Here is a 15,258-nt window from a genome sequence, read left to right as displayed (position 1 = left end):
AATACATTCCTTATGAGTTTCAATTAAATTTTAAAATAATTGTGAATTTATACTGGTTTCGTAAAACAATTCTGACTTTGTTATTTATCATCATATGATTTTTAGAATACAATTTAACAAGGTTCTTAACCAAATCTATTGCATAATGTTCATCTCAAATTGAATCTAATTTCTGGTAGATATAGATAAATTCAGCAAAATACAAAATTATTGAAATTCTGTTCAAACATCACCATAGAAAATGAGCTATCAGCTAATATTCATTGAGTATATAACAAAATTTTAATATAGAAGGATTTTTTAAATTACTGGATTATCTATCAGTTGAACTTAATTCATATAAGACAAGTGTACCACAAAGATAAAACAACAAAATACTGGAATTTATCTTTGAAGAAAACTATAGAATAGAATATACATGCCATCAGCTAAATGAAATAAACTCACACACATACATAAAAGCGCAAACATATATTTATAAATCAAATTTACACACACACACATATATATATATATATATATATATATATATATATATATAAATTAAATATATGCATACACACACAATGTTCCTAAAAATATTTGGATTTCTTATAAATATGTGGGGAAACTTCAAACTACCTGTTTTTGTTTTTTGTTCTGTATAATGATTTGTTTCCACAGTAAATGCTTCAAAGGAAAAAGTTTTAAAAAATAATAATCTTATGGTTTCGTTTTCTTGGAAAGATTGTGGCTAGGTCTAGTGTCTTCTTAAAAATAACTAAGCAAAGCTGTTTTCAAATTCTTTGTATATTCTGGCACAAATAAATTTTTGTTATCATTGTTGGTTCTAACAGGAGTCTTGTTGTTTCCTGTCAGTTCAGTCAATGAAACAGATAACTAGTCACTTTAGCAGGAGATAGTTACATTTGCTGTATATTTTGGTTCATTTTGACCATTGAGAATATAATAAACCCAGATACCTAGTCACTGTAGTAACAGATGGTTACATTTGCTCTTTGTCCTTTGCTTGATGTTTGCCTTTACCAGTCTGATAAATGTTTGGATTTTTAGTAGTTTTAAGAATTAGCATATTTACAAGTAATATCTGCAATTATAAAAATAAACCATGGAAAGCAGGCATATGAAAAATAACTAAATTTTAATTATAGAATAATTAAAGTATTAAATTCTAAATTTAAATATATTCCTTAATCTTTGTTAGTAAAATATACATTTGTATCATTTTCTAGTATAGATATTTGATTAAATCATTCAGATATTTGTTGACAGTGAAAGTTAGTTATTGAGTATATTCTTTAAGAACCAATTCTTTTATATTTTATTTTTAAACTGAGTGTTGTTATTGTGTTGTTGCAGAGTGGCTACTATGTTCCTCGTGCTACTGTTGTAAGACAGACTTACACTATTGTACATCCAGCAACCAAGGATCTGAGCATACTGGGACAGCAAGTAAGAAAGGAATGTGGTACATTTGATACATACATGTTGAGAAAGCTTGACAAGTGTAAGTTTTGCTGGTCATTACTATCATCATCTGCCATTTGTTTTATTAATTGTCTTTTTTTTTTTTTTTTAACATGCTGACACCCTTGAGAATATTTTTTTGCCTGACGTCATAACACCCAACCCTGTCTTGTTTAAGTGTTTCGTTATAAGTTTTTGCTCTTGTACTTCCTGTTAACCATTCCATGTTATTTTTTTTAGTTATATTACATACCCAATTAAAATGCAGTGTATTAGTTTCAAACAATGAAAGTAAATTGGCCAGAATTGACAACAGTGACATTTTCCTAACTTCATATAGACAGCGTAGAGAAAACTGATAAATCCTAAACTCTATTAACTCAGGGGTTTTCAAACTGTGGTTCGTGGACAGCAAATACTTTTTATGGGCAATTTGATTTTATATATGTTTTTTAATCGAAATTTTTTAATTGACAATAAACCTATTTGTTAAATACTGTTAAGTAAATAAATGTAAAAATATGTTATTTTAAGCAAATATTTATGTTTAAATTTCATAAGCATTTATGAAAGGTAAAGCCTGAAATATAAAGGGGTCCGCAAGTCAAAAAGTTTGAAAACCCCTGTATTAACTGAATTCTCTCGTTATGATGTGTCCACTAGCATCCACTTGTATAGTGCCTTCTAGTGATATTTTAAGTATTTCAAAAATAACAGCTGAGATACACTATTCCAATGTGCTGTACCCAACAACAAATACCTCTCAGAAGGTAATTCAGTGGCTTACTGTGATAGCCAATACATGTAAGCAAGGCAGTAATCCTGCACAACTGCTGAGCTGTTCAGAAAGAACCGATGAGAAGCAGTGGTGGTGTTCCTGTCAATTCACTTTAGATTGTGCTCATGAAATTATAAGATTCCATTAACATTACTGCCAATCAATTTACTTTCACTTTTTAAATCCCTAAATTGCATATTTACCACATATCTTTACAGTCAGTTGTTTCACATACATTGGAAAATGATTTTGATATTCACCTACTGATTTTTGCTACTTATTTGCACATATCCCGCTACATACTCTGCACTCAACAAATCATTGTACACTCCCTCCATCTTAACTCTTATTGTGCTGTACAGCATGAATCCACAACCACACTGCATCTATCAGTTCTATACCACCAGACAAATCAAACTTCCCTTGTTTACATTTGTTTTAAAGGGAGTTATGAACTCTCTAATCTAAGGGGGAAAGCTTTAATCCCTTCCTCAATCATTTAATTACCTTCTGTAACATTTGCTATTAATATAAAGTGTCATTTGGGTGGTGAGCTGACAGTCATTGGCATTTTGTCTGTCTTTACATTTAGTGTTCAAGTTCCACTGAGGCTGACCTAGCATTTCATCCTTTCAGGGTCGATAAAATAAGTACCAGTTAAACACTGGGGCTGATGTATTCGACTTATCCCTTCCCCTGAAATTGCTGACCTTGTAACAAATTAATTATCATTGAATTTTCTCCTTTTTTTTTTTTTCTGGAGTTATTTTTTGTATTGAAACTTTCTGAGAAATAGGCTCTAATCATACTTTAAGCAATAGCTTATGTGATGATTTAATTAAAAAAATTCATGGCAGGTAAGGTTTTAGAGATTGTAACCAGAGCAATGTATCTGTTTCTTTCATGCACACCCAATGTCTGACATCACTCAGATTAAATATTACCTGAAGAATGAGCAAACACTGAACCTTTTGCAAGTGTTGTTAGTCCAAAAACACCCTTTTTATCATATCTATTTCTCCTCTACACCACTCTACCCACCCATTTGTTATGTGGAGAAGCATTGCATCTCCTCCTCAACCCCATTCCTCTTCTCACTGTCTTTATCACCCTTAAGCTCTCACTAATCCCCACCCATATGCAGCCTGAGCTAGCACTACATCTCCTACTGTGGAATCACTCTCTCACCAATCCCTAATACTACTTTTCACTTTCCCTCTTATTATCCCTTTCTCTATAATTGTTCCTATGCTCTCTCAACTATAAACTTTTGTAAGAATTGTCTTGGATCCTAACAAACCACTTTATACCTATTTAGGCATATAAAATGGGCTGACCCATCCAATTACTGGGTTCTCCTCTTCAGCCTATCATTTTCGCACTAATCCCTCACATTATTTTTCTCTTGCTCTCCATTATCTCTTTTACTACCACCCCACATTGTTTCCTCTGTTATTTGTACCATAATCATCCTCTAACAATAAGCCTGTTCTTTCTGTCAAGGGGACATTTTCAGATTGCAAGCTGCAATATAACCCCAACATGCCAGTACCATTAAAAAGCATTCAGTTAACTCTTAGTGATTGGTAACTGATTCAAGCAGCAACAAGACAGTGCAGAGCTTGAAAGGGTTTTTTAGTTTTGCTGACAGCAAGACGATACCTCTGAAGATACCACAAATAATAATAAAAAATAAATACTAATGCATTCAGTTAGATGGGCATCCAACTATGGGAACCATGCCAAAACTGAGACATTGGAGCAAGACCTAGCTCCCTGACCTGTTGAATCCTGTCAAATGGTGATGTTCGTGTATGTATGTGTATGTGTGTGTGTGTATGTATATATATATATATATATATATATATATATATATATATATATATATATATATATATATATATATATAAAAGAAGCCTGTCATATATATATATATATATATATATATATATATATATAAAAGAAGCCTGTCATATATATATATATATATATATATATATATATATATATATAAAAGAAGCCTGTCATATATATATATATATATATATATATATATATATATATACACATATACACACACACACATGTGTCTTTAGGTCCGTTTGTTCTCCCACCACCGATTGACAAGTGGTGTTGGGTTGTTTACATCCCTGTAACTTAGAGGTTTGGCAAAGGAGATCAATAGAATAAGTACCACACTTTAAAAAAAAACATAGTGGGATCAATTCATTTGACTAAAAAATTTTCGAGGCCATAGTCTAATGACTGAAACAAGTAAAAGATAAAAGATATATATCTGTGCACACACGTTATTCTATTAAAGCTAAGAAAAATCTTCCCAAACTGTTTCTCAGAGTATCACATGACCCTTCTTCAGACAGTTGTGATAATGCAGACGAGTAATCTATTTTTGCTTATACCTTTTACAAAAAACATATGAATACATATATTTACTTGCATGCACGCACACATACACATACACAAGTTTTGGCCCACTTCTGTTATATTCTGTTTAATCCTTGCAATACCCTTGACATAGTCTATCTCATTCTGATTATTATTTTTTCACTTGTACCTACAGCATATCTTTTACACAGTTTTTCAATTCAACTAGTGTTCATATATATTTATCTGTTACAGTCAATCCCCACCATACACCACTACTTTTTTAAATAGTTGCCCAATCAGCTTTAAATGCTTATTCATTGAACTGGTACCCATAAATGCTTATATATTTTCACAATTTATAAAATTTCTTTACTAGTTTGTATTATCACAAGTCTGGTGAATAGTCACGTTAAAACTTGAGGTTTTTTTGGGGGGGGGGGGGGTAATAAAATAACATTCTACTCTAACATTTATTTGAGTATTTTCACCACCTTGTTTTGCACTTATGTCCTTGTGCATTTATGTGTGTGTGTGTAAACTAAGTACTGGGGTCAATACTTTCTACTAAAAATAAGTGCAAAGGATACCCAAGCATGGCTGCAGTCAAATGACTAAAGCAAGTAAAATACACACACACACACACACATATATATATATATATATATATATATATACACAATATAATGATATAATGAAATTATTGTGTATATTGCTCAGGTGCACTACAATTCATCAAAGGTGCATGTACAGTACACAGAATTATGTACAAAAGTCAGGAAAGTGAACAGTGTATGAGTTATGATATGCATATGTGCATGCATATGGAGGCAGGGATATCAAGTGTAGTGTTGGCATATTTCAGGAACTATGGAGGTTTAAAGTATGCAATGTCTCGGCAACTAACAACTGATGCAACTCTACTTGTGAAAAAAATGTTTCTGGAAGTTATGGGAGCTGTGCTGTTTTCTGACTTTGTGGGCTTGCAAATAAACTAAAATGATAGATACATGGAGCTCAAAAAGGTACTCAAGGTGGTTGTTGGCACAATGGTTAGTAATTTTGTGAGTGTTTACCAAGTCAGTTGCCAGGCGTTGGAGCTGCCCAGGGAAGCAAGGCGGCATTCAGAGTATAGCAGATGCCTGATGAAGAGTATTCACTTGGTTGCACATCTCTGAACAGTTTCCAGGAGGTCAATGTCCTGAGCAAGATGGGGGTTCCAGACTGGTGATGCAAATTCCAAGTGTGGCCACATCATAGCCATATACAGCCTTAAATACATAGCTGGAAAATGGCTGACAAAGGTCTTGCTGAGTGATGCCAAGACACCTTCGGCCTTCTTGACAATTTTAGAAATGTGCTTTGTCCAGTGCATATAGCTGCTAACAGTAATGCTGTGGTCACGTTCACAAGAAGACTTCTTGATACTAGTGTTGTGTTGAGAATATGTGGACTCTGGGTTTTTCCTCTCCAAATGCATGATGATACACTTGTCCACAGCCAGCTTGAGTTGCCAGTCCATGATCCATTGTTGCATTGTGTCCATGTCTGATTGCAGGAAAGATCTATAGCATTCAGGATCTGTCCTTTTTATCTCAAGGTATAGCTTGATGTCATCTGCATATTTCAGCACTGTGGCATTCTTTAAGTTGGCATCTATGTCATTAATGTATGCAACAAACAAAATCTCTTATTTGAAAAAACAGAAGAGGGTTGCCAACAGAACAAGCATCTGGTTGTAAGCTACTACCTCAAGTGTGTCTAAACCAGGCCAGCATGGAAAAACATGTAAAATGAATACTTATGTCAGAGCTCATTAGGTAGATAGGTAACAGTATTTTGTATTCTCTAAACTATCCATATAAAAGAAGAAGAAAAATAACTTGCCCAGTGTCAGATGTTTTCATCATCATCATTTCTATTTCCCCTCTACTAGCATGAATTTGACAGGTCTGTCATACACCATGTTGTTACTGCCACTGCCTGCATAATGTTTTTTCTTTGTGTTGACGTTAATTTTCATTACACCAGTCCCAACACAGTTGCTTTCTCTGCTTTTCTCCCCACGTCGGACAGTTTTCAACTTCACAACCTTTCATACAAATATTAATGTTTTAACCTCCACAATAATATTTTGTTCTGTTGTCAAAAAAGTATTAAAGAGTAAATTATGGTTTAGATTCTACTTTCATACAATTCCCAATGTGCAAGGCCAGTTAATTTGTCTTAGTCAAGCTGTCTGGAATTGAATCTACATTTTACATTAGTGTCTTTGGAAAACTGAGAAATGGACAGTTGTGAAAACCAGTATAAGTCAAACCACTTTTTAAAAATATCTAGATTTTTAAAAGTCAGCCACTTATTATGAAAGAAAAAATGTTTAAAAAAGGTTATATTTATGTTTCCCTTATATTTTTCCACTGTTCTTTTTCAGTTCGTGCCAGACATCCACCAGGTAGTGATCCTACATATGGGTTGTATGATCACAAAACATTTTTGCACAAGTTGGAAGTTTTGGACATAAACAACATGCTGTGAAAATTTTATGTGAATCATAATCTCTAGTTTTTGTTTTTACTGTTTTATTCTGTTTATTAATCATGATCAACCTACATCAGTGTATATTTGCAACGAATTATTAGATGTTTAGACATATAACCCTAAATACGTATTTTAACCAATACTCATATAATGCAAAACACTTTATATTACATTAGGTCAAAGTATTGAGCAAATAAACTAAAATGATAGCTTACTGTTTTACTCTCTCTCTCTCCAATGTATACATTTCAGTCATATTTTCTTTGTTTCACTAATTGTTTTAAATTTTCTTACCAAATGATATAAAAATATTTAAGGATATATTACCATAAAAAGTACTAAAATTTTTTTTTTCTATTTGTACACTGAATAAATCCTTGTATATTTGATTGTAGAGTTTTGGTTCTCTTTAATATTTTTGCTTATAATCATAGCCAATGCGTTATTAATGATTCATTGGAGGAAATTGATTTGTTCTGTGCATCTGATTACATAAATATTGTATTATAAACATTAGAAATGATTCTTAGATATTTTATTTTCCAAGTTTTGAAAGAAATTGTACTTTTCAATAATAAAATAGTGTTTAATAATAAAATATTTCTTTATATTCTATTTTGTTAATTTTATTTTTGTTTCATGGAAAAAAAAATGATTTTCTAAAAGTATGTATATTTATTTTAATTTTTTTAAATAAGAGAAAGATGAATATGATATTTATTTTCTCTATACAGATTTTCTAAAACGTTTCAGCAAGTTGACATTCCATAGTGATTGAAATATCTGCAAGTGAAGATTAGGAAAAAAAATAACTTTGAGTTATTGTAATGCTGTTAAATTACTTCAATACTTGCTTACGTTTTCACTTCCATTCAGCTGTTTTAAATCCACTGCTGGATGAAACCTCAGCATGCCACTGCTGGCTTCTTTATGCTGCTTGTAGGCCTACTTGTCCACACACTGGCTAATTGTGGGTCAGACAGAGTACTCCAGCAGTGATCAACATCTAGGCAAAATTTGAATTCAGAATGTAAAGAGTTGGAACAAGATACTTCAAGGCATCTTCACTATTCTAACAATTTCACCAATCCTTCTCCCTGCACTTGGGACTTTATTTATTGACCCCACCTGAAAAAAATGAAAGGCAACATTGATCTGCTTTCATACTACTTAATAATTTCAGTTTAATTTTGTTTAACAAGGTAGTTTCTTAATTATTTCACAATGTTATTGTTACTATATATATATATATATATATATATATATATATGTATATATTTGGAATTTCCCCAAAATATCAGTTAATACAAAGAATTTTTAATAATCTGAATTTTCATTCAACTAAGTATGGTCAAACTTAGCATCTGTAGAGTAGAGAATTCTGTATTCTGATGCTTTTTTTTTTATCTTTGTTCTTTTTATCACTAACTTTTGGCATAGAATTTTATTCATTGAATCACATATAACATACATAATATCTATACACACACACACACACACATATATATATATATATATATATATATATATATATATATATATAACTCTTTCGAAAATTTGCTGTAAAGACAGTTTAACCTGCCTTGTAAAGTAATTTCTGGTTGTGAAATAATGAAATGACCCCATCAAAATATTGGATTGAAATCTTTTTGTAAATATTTATAGGTGTGCATTTGTAAATACATATTTATATGCATATGCACACATGCAGCTAAATTGTTATGTATGTAACCTGTGTAATAAGCAATCATTAAATTTCAAAAAGTAGTTATTGAGCTTTGATTATTATAGTTTTAATTAAATAATTTAATGTGCTTTTAGACAATTTCTTTCCTTTGCAGCTATCCTATGTTGTAGCACTGTTGTTACTGTCAATAAAAAGCCCAGTTTTTATAAGTTCCTAACTAAACCGCTGTGGTTTTCTTATTTTATACATAAATAGAACTACATACATATATACATACAAAAATATATTTAAGTGTTTGTGTGTGTGTGTGTGTGTGTGTGTGTGCAGCCGTTTTGTCATGAAATTTCTTGCTTTTAGCATTCCAACTGTTTGTATTCTTTTCAATAAAAGTGTTCTGGTTGCAATTTTTAACTTATTTCTTTTTCTTCTGTTTAACTTATTTGCACATCTGTTATAAAACTTGAGTGAATGCAGTTTTGAATAGGTTTTATTTTTTAAAGTCATAACATTGATGATTTTTTTTTATTCAGCGACAATTGATTAAATTTGACTAGAAATAGTCAATTATCCCCTCTTTTAACCTTTTCGTATGAATTGTACTGAGCACTGTATACAGTAAGATTATTATTAATTATTATTAAGGTGGTGAGCTGGCAGAATCATTAGTATGTTGGACAAAATACTTAGTGGTATTTCACCTGTTGCTATGTTCTGAGTTCAAATTCTGCCGAGGTCAACATTGCCTTTCATCCTTTCGGGGTCAATGAATTAAGTTCCAGTCAAAGACTGGGGTCAATGTAATCAACTAGTCCCCTCCCCACAAATTTCAGGCCTTGTGCCTACAGTAGAAAGGATTATTATTGTTGTTGTTATTTAGGCAGCAAGCTGACAGAATCGTCAGCATGTGGGGCAAAATGCTTAGCAGCATTTCATCTGTCTTTATGTTCTGAGTTCAAATTCCACTGAGGTCAGCTTTGCCTTTCGTCCTTTTGGTGTCGATGAAATAAGCACCAGTTACGTGCTGGACTCAGTATAATCAACTAGCCCCCTCTCCCAAAACTTCAGGCCTTGTACCTTTAGTAGAAAAGATTATTATTATTATATGACATTAAACTATTCATCCTATGTATATTTGAGAAACATTTAGGCTAGAATTTGTGAGTGAACTATTATATAAAATTTGGAGATTAATTATATTACAATGAATAATAGTGATTTTGTTTTTATATAGTACAAGGCCAATATTTGTTGTGGAGATATTGTAATTGATTAACTGTTTATTGGGGGGGGGGTCTTTTTTTAAGTTATATATTAGGCATTCTTACTTCCAATTAGATGCCAATCTAATTAGACATTGCAGTCTCATCATCATCATCATCATCATCATCATTTAATGTCCGCTTTCCATGCTAGCATGGGTTGGACGATTTGACTGAGGACTGGTGAACCAGATGGCTACACCAGGTTCCAATCTGATTTGGCAGAGTTTCTACAGCTGGATGCCCTTCCTAACGACAACCACTCCAAGAGTGTATTGGGTGCTTTTACGTGCCACCGGCACAAAGGCCAGTCAGGCAGTACTGGCAACGGCCACGCTCAAAATGGTGTATTTTATGTGCCACCTGCACAGGAGCCAGTCCAGAGGCACTGGCAACGATCTCGCTCAAATGTCTTTACACGTGGGCACAAGTGCCAGAAAGGCAACGCTGGGCACAGGTGCCATCACGATTTCGCTTCGCTTGCCCCACCAGGTCTTCGCAAGCTGAGTTTCGTGTCCAATGAAGGAGACAACGTTGGCATGGGTGCCAGTCGTCGAATTTAGTTCGATTTCGATTACACTTGCTTCAACAGGTCTTCGCAAGCGGAGTTTACTGTCCAATGAAGGAAAGGTATGCATAAGTGGGCTGGCTACACCTCTGGCAGAGGCCTTGGATTTAGGTCTCACTTGGCTTGCCGGGTCTTCGCAGGCACAGCATATTTCCAAAGGTCTCGGTCAGAAGTCATCGCCACTATGTAATGAAAATTAATGAGGTGAATATATTTTGAAATTTCAATTCTAAAATTGTCTCTAAATTGGTGATGGCGCTGGCGGTTGGTGGCAGTGGCACTGAGCAGGTAGAATTGTTACCACACCAGAGAAAAAAAGAACATTTTACATTTTGAATGCAAATTCGACTGAGGTTGACTTTAGTTATTTCATCCTTTTGGGATCAATAAAATGAGTACCAGTTGAGCACCAGGGTCAGTGTAATTTACTAATTCCCTCCTCTCAAAATTTCTGGCCTTTTGCCTATATTAGAAAGGATTATTTTACTATCATTGTTATGTAGATGGACAAGGCTTTTGTCCATCATTTATTTATACCACATACTTTCTCTTAGCATTTGTTATTTCAATATACATTCTTCTAAGCCACTTGTCCTTCTGTAATGGATATTTAAGACAATTTACCCGAAACATTTTAAGCAGAAGATAAAAATCAAATTTGTTTTATGTATTAATTTATAAGCAGTATTTTTGTTCATACTTAAGAGACTGACATGAACTAGATGGATCTTCTTACATTCATAACAGCAACTCTGCTTAAGTATAAGATAATGTCTGTTTTCCCATCTGTAGCTGGGATTGGACATATTGAGTGCCCTATCAGTCCTTCTTTCTTAAGTACTTGAGTACACAGCACATTGCTTTTCATCAGCCTTCCTCACTCATTCAAATCTATACAAATGCAGTTGTCTCCCCTATACACTTAAGCTGGTTTCATCTCATATTGTGCTCTGCCTTTAAGTTAACATTACACGCCCAACAATTCAAGTTTCCTTTATTTCTGTCCATCATCCACAGGGTCGCAACATTGAATGCTAATTAGTTCAGTCTTTTGCACAAACTGGTTTTTGATAACCAAAGCAAAACATTTCTGAATTTCCAACCTTTGTCAACTGGTAACTATACGTTCATTATAGTTGTAATCCCTTTATATTAATTAAATTATTTTGATATTAAAATAATTAGACTTTGGTTGCAGAAATGACCAACAAGATCTAGTGAACTGGTTGTTCTAACTGCTGCACAGAACATAATTCTCTCTGAGTTTGCTAAGATATTTGGCAGAGGTAAAGAATACATACGCCACAAACTGCTGAAAGATCAATGTATAAATGTTACCTAGTGCAACCAGTTTCAAACTTGTTAAAATTTCAAAAAACTATAATGAACAAAAGGAACTTGAGAACAGATCTCTTGTTAACCTTTTCCCCCATTTATATATTTACCTCATCTCTGATCTTGTTGCTGACTCTGTATGTGGTTGTCTTAAATGCATTAAGTTCCATTAATACTACCACACTATATTAAGCTCAATGTTTTACAATCAAAAGATATAAAAACAATGTCTTAACATCTTGTTAACCCTTTTGTGACTGGGTTTCAAGAAATTTGAAAATAATCAAGTATTTGCTAGATTTTACATTAAGTTGGTAACTGAGAACATAAAATTATGAGAGATTTCTATTTCCATCCAAATATAGTAAAACAGTCAGTTTTGAGGTGGTGGCAGGCTGGTTGATCTCATGAGTTTAATCACTATATCGGTAAAATGTTAATCAGTAATAATTCCACTTATGGCATGGTTGGTTTGGTTAAGAAGTTCACTTCATAATCATGTTGTTTAAGTTTAGTTCCACTATGCAAGTATTTTCTGCTATAATCCCAGACTGGCCTATTCTCTGTGACTGACTTTGGTAGATGGAAATTGTTCTCATGTGTAAGTAGCATGTTATGTAATTGCCTCTGGAAGAAGATCACTAACAGAAACTCCGACAGACCCAAGGACAGCTGAAGCTCTTTAGTTGCTCATCTAAGAGAAGGAAAATGGAACATTAAACAATGATGATTGTGTGTGTGCACATGCAAATGTATGTAAATGTTGACACCTCCTGGCTTCTCGTGAGTGAAATGGTGATATGATGTCTACATTCCTTATTGATATGACCAGTTCTACATTTTGGAAGGCTTGTTGAATAAAATATCTCTTAGTTGAAATACAAACAAATGTTGACAAGAAGAGCATTGGCCAAAATATCTTACCTCAAATAACTCCATGTCTAACTTATTCTAACATAGAAAAATAGATATTAAAACATAAAAAATAAAGTTCAACAAGAATCAGTGCAACTTCTTGAAATAACCAAATCCCATTCAAAGTGCATCCCAATTGACATTGGATAATGAATTTGTAGATGTCTAACAACAAAGACTGAATGGCCATGGCTAGAATGGTCTTGATCAAAGATCTGCTAAACTAGGCATCACAGTATTATTGCTTGTGTGACACTTGAGCCTGCTAGAAATAGCAGTCAAATCCCCCTTCAGAAAAAGGTCACATTGGATATAGTATTACTGAAAAAGTCAGGAATGTCTTTTATCATAGGTCTCCTCAATGAGAAATAGGAGCTTAATCTCAAATTCTACTGCATTAAAAACAAGCAAGAAAGATGTTAGGCAATGCAGATTGACAGACAGTTGTGACTGGAGCATCTTAGAGCTTGATGGATTGTAGGGACTAAATCATATTGCTAACACTGTTTCCTATCAAAAAATATATCAACTCTACTTGGCTTTTTTTTTTTTTTTGTTGAACATTAGTTTCTTTCCCTACCTGATGGTTGAATGCTTTTAAGAGTGGAGAACAAAAGTCATGGCTCCAATGATATACAAACTTCAAATTTTCAAAAAATCTCTTGTGTATGTTACTGATACAGCAAAATAGATGTCAAAATATATTAATATATATGATTATAGATTAATATGTTAGCTATAATAATGGATTATCTTACATGGCTACAATTTTATACATGTTAGGTATAAAGGATTATCTTAATGTTTAAAAGTTGGTAAATATAAGGATTGTCTTATATGGCTATAGATTTATGGATGTTAGGTATAATGGATTATCGTATATGGCTATTGATTAACAGATGCTAGGTATAATAATAACAGACTGCAACAGCATTAGTGCGTAATTTATTAATTAACTGCAGAGGAATGAAAGACAATGTTAACCTTACAGATTTGAGAAATAGAGCTCTTTACTACTCTTTAATTTTCCAAAATGTGGAAAATGGGACATTAAATGGTTATGATGATGAATCACTAATAATAGCTGCTCAGGAAAAAGAAACTGAATCACAAATTACAGCCAGTTAGAAACAAGTCATGAGAACAAAAAACTGAATTACTAATTATAGTCTGTCAGGAACAAGCCATCACAACACATTTAATAAAGACAAAGATTGATAAAACTCAGAGAACAAGCACAGAATCTGTAGAAAAAGAGACAAAAAGTATTAACCATTTCTTAAATGACCCCTTTCCCAAACACTCATACCTAGCTGGCACTTTATTTTATTGACCTCAAAAACATGAAAGGCAAAGTTGAACTTGGAATATAGAGTCAGAAGAAAAACTGCAAAACGTTTTTTTCTGATACTCTAATGATTCTGTCAGCTCACTGTCATCATCATTTAACATCCGTTTTCCATGCCGGCATGTGTTAGACAGCTTGACAGGAGTTGCTAAGGCCAAGGGCTGCATCAAGTTCCATAGTCTGTTTTGGCTTAGTTTCTACAGCTGGATGCCCTCCCTAACACCAACCACTTTACAGAGTGTAATAGATGTTTTTTATATGGCACCAACACCAGTATTTTTGATGTGGTACTATCACCAGTGCTTTTTACACGGCACCATCATAGGTCCTTTTTATGGGGAACCAGCACTATTTACATAGCAAGCTGGCAAAATCATTAGCATGCCAGGCAAATTGCTTAATGACATTTTGTCGAGATCAAATTTGCCTTTCATCTTTTTGAAGTAAATGAAATAAGTATCAGTTGAATACTGGGATAGATGTAATTGACCTACCCACCTCTGAAATTGCTGGATCTGTGCCAAAATTTGAAATCATTGTCATTGTCATTATTATTCATCTGCCACTATGATCTGGGTTCAAATTCTGCCAAGGTCAACTTTGCCTTTCATCCTTTCGGGGTTGATAAATTAAGTACCAGTGAAATACTGGGGTTGATGTAATCAACTATCTCCCTCCCGCAAAGGATTATTATTATTATTCAGAAATCTTACTTTTATCGCATGTTTTTACTGCACAACTGAATGCATTTCTATGCATCTTAGGTATGTGCTGTTGTTTTGATGTTATTGTTACTGTATTGAAAGTTTTGTGTAATTTATATATTTGTAAGTCCTGAGGTTTTGGTAGTGTATTTGCTTATTTTTTTCATCATACCTAAAGCACCTATTATTATAGTGATTGTTACTGTTTGCAGGCCTTGCATTCAGGTTATTTCTATTTTCAGATGTTTGTATTTCAATAGTTTCTCCTTTC

General features: G+C 33.2%; 1 protein-coding gene across 1 annotated transcript in view; it reads left to right on the top strand.

The window, feature by feature from the left end:
• Positions 1 to 7,784, top strand: part of LOC106872434 (integral membrane protein 2B) — a 31,030-nt gene extending 23,246 nt beyond the window's left edge. Inside the window, exons 5-6 of the mRNA XM_014919437.3 lie at positions 1,360 to 1,507; positions 7,065 to 7,784. Coding sequence (XP_014774923.1) covers positions 1,360 to 1,507; positions 7,065 to 7,168 — 252 coding nt within the window. The 3' untranslated portion in view covers positions 7,169 to 7,784. The remainder of the gene's footprint in view (positions 1 to 1,359; positions 1,508 to 7,064) is intronic.
• The last annotated feature ends 7,474 nt before the right edge of the window (positions 7,785 to 15,258 follow it).

Source organism: Octopus bimaculoides, chromosome 8 (genome assembly GCF_046866305.1).
Source record: "Octopus bimaculoides isolate indiv1 chromosome 8, ASM4686630v1, whole genome shotgun sequence".
Taxonomy (NCBI): Eukaryota; Metazoa; Mollusca; class Cephalopoda; order Octopoda; family Octopodidae; genus Octopus; species Octopus bimaculoides.
Note: the sequence above shows the minus strand (reverse complement) of the source record. Positions and strands in the feature narration are given on the sequence as shown.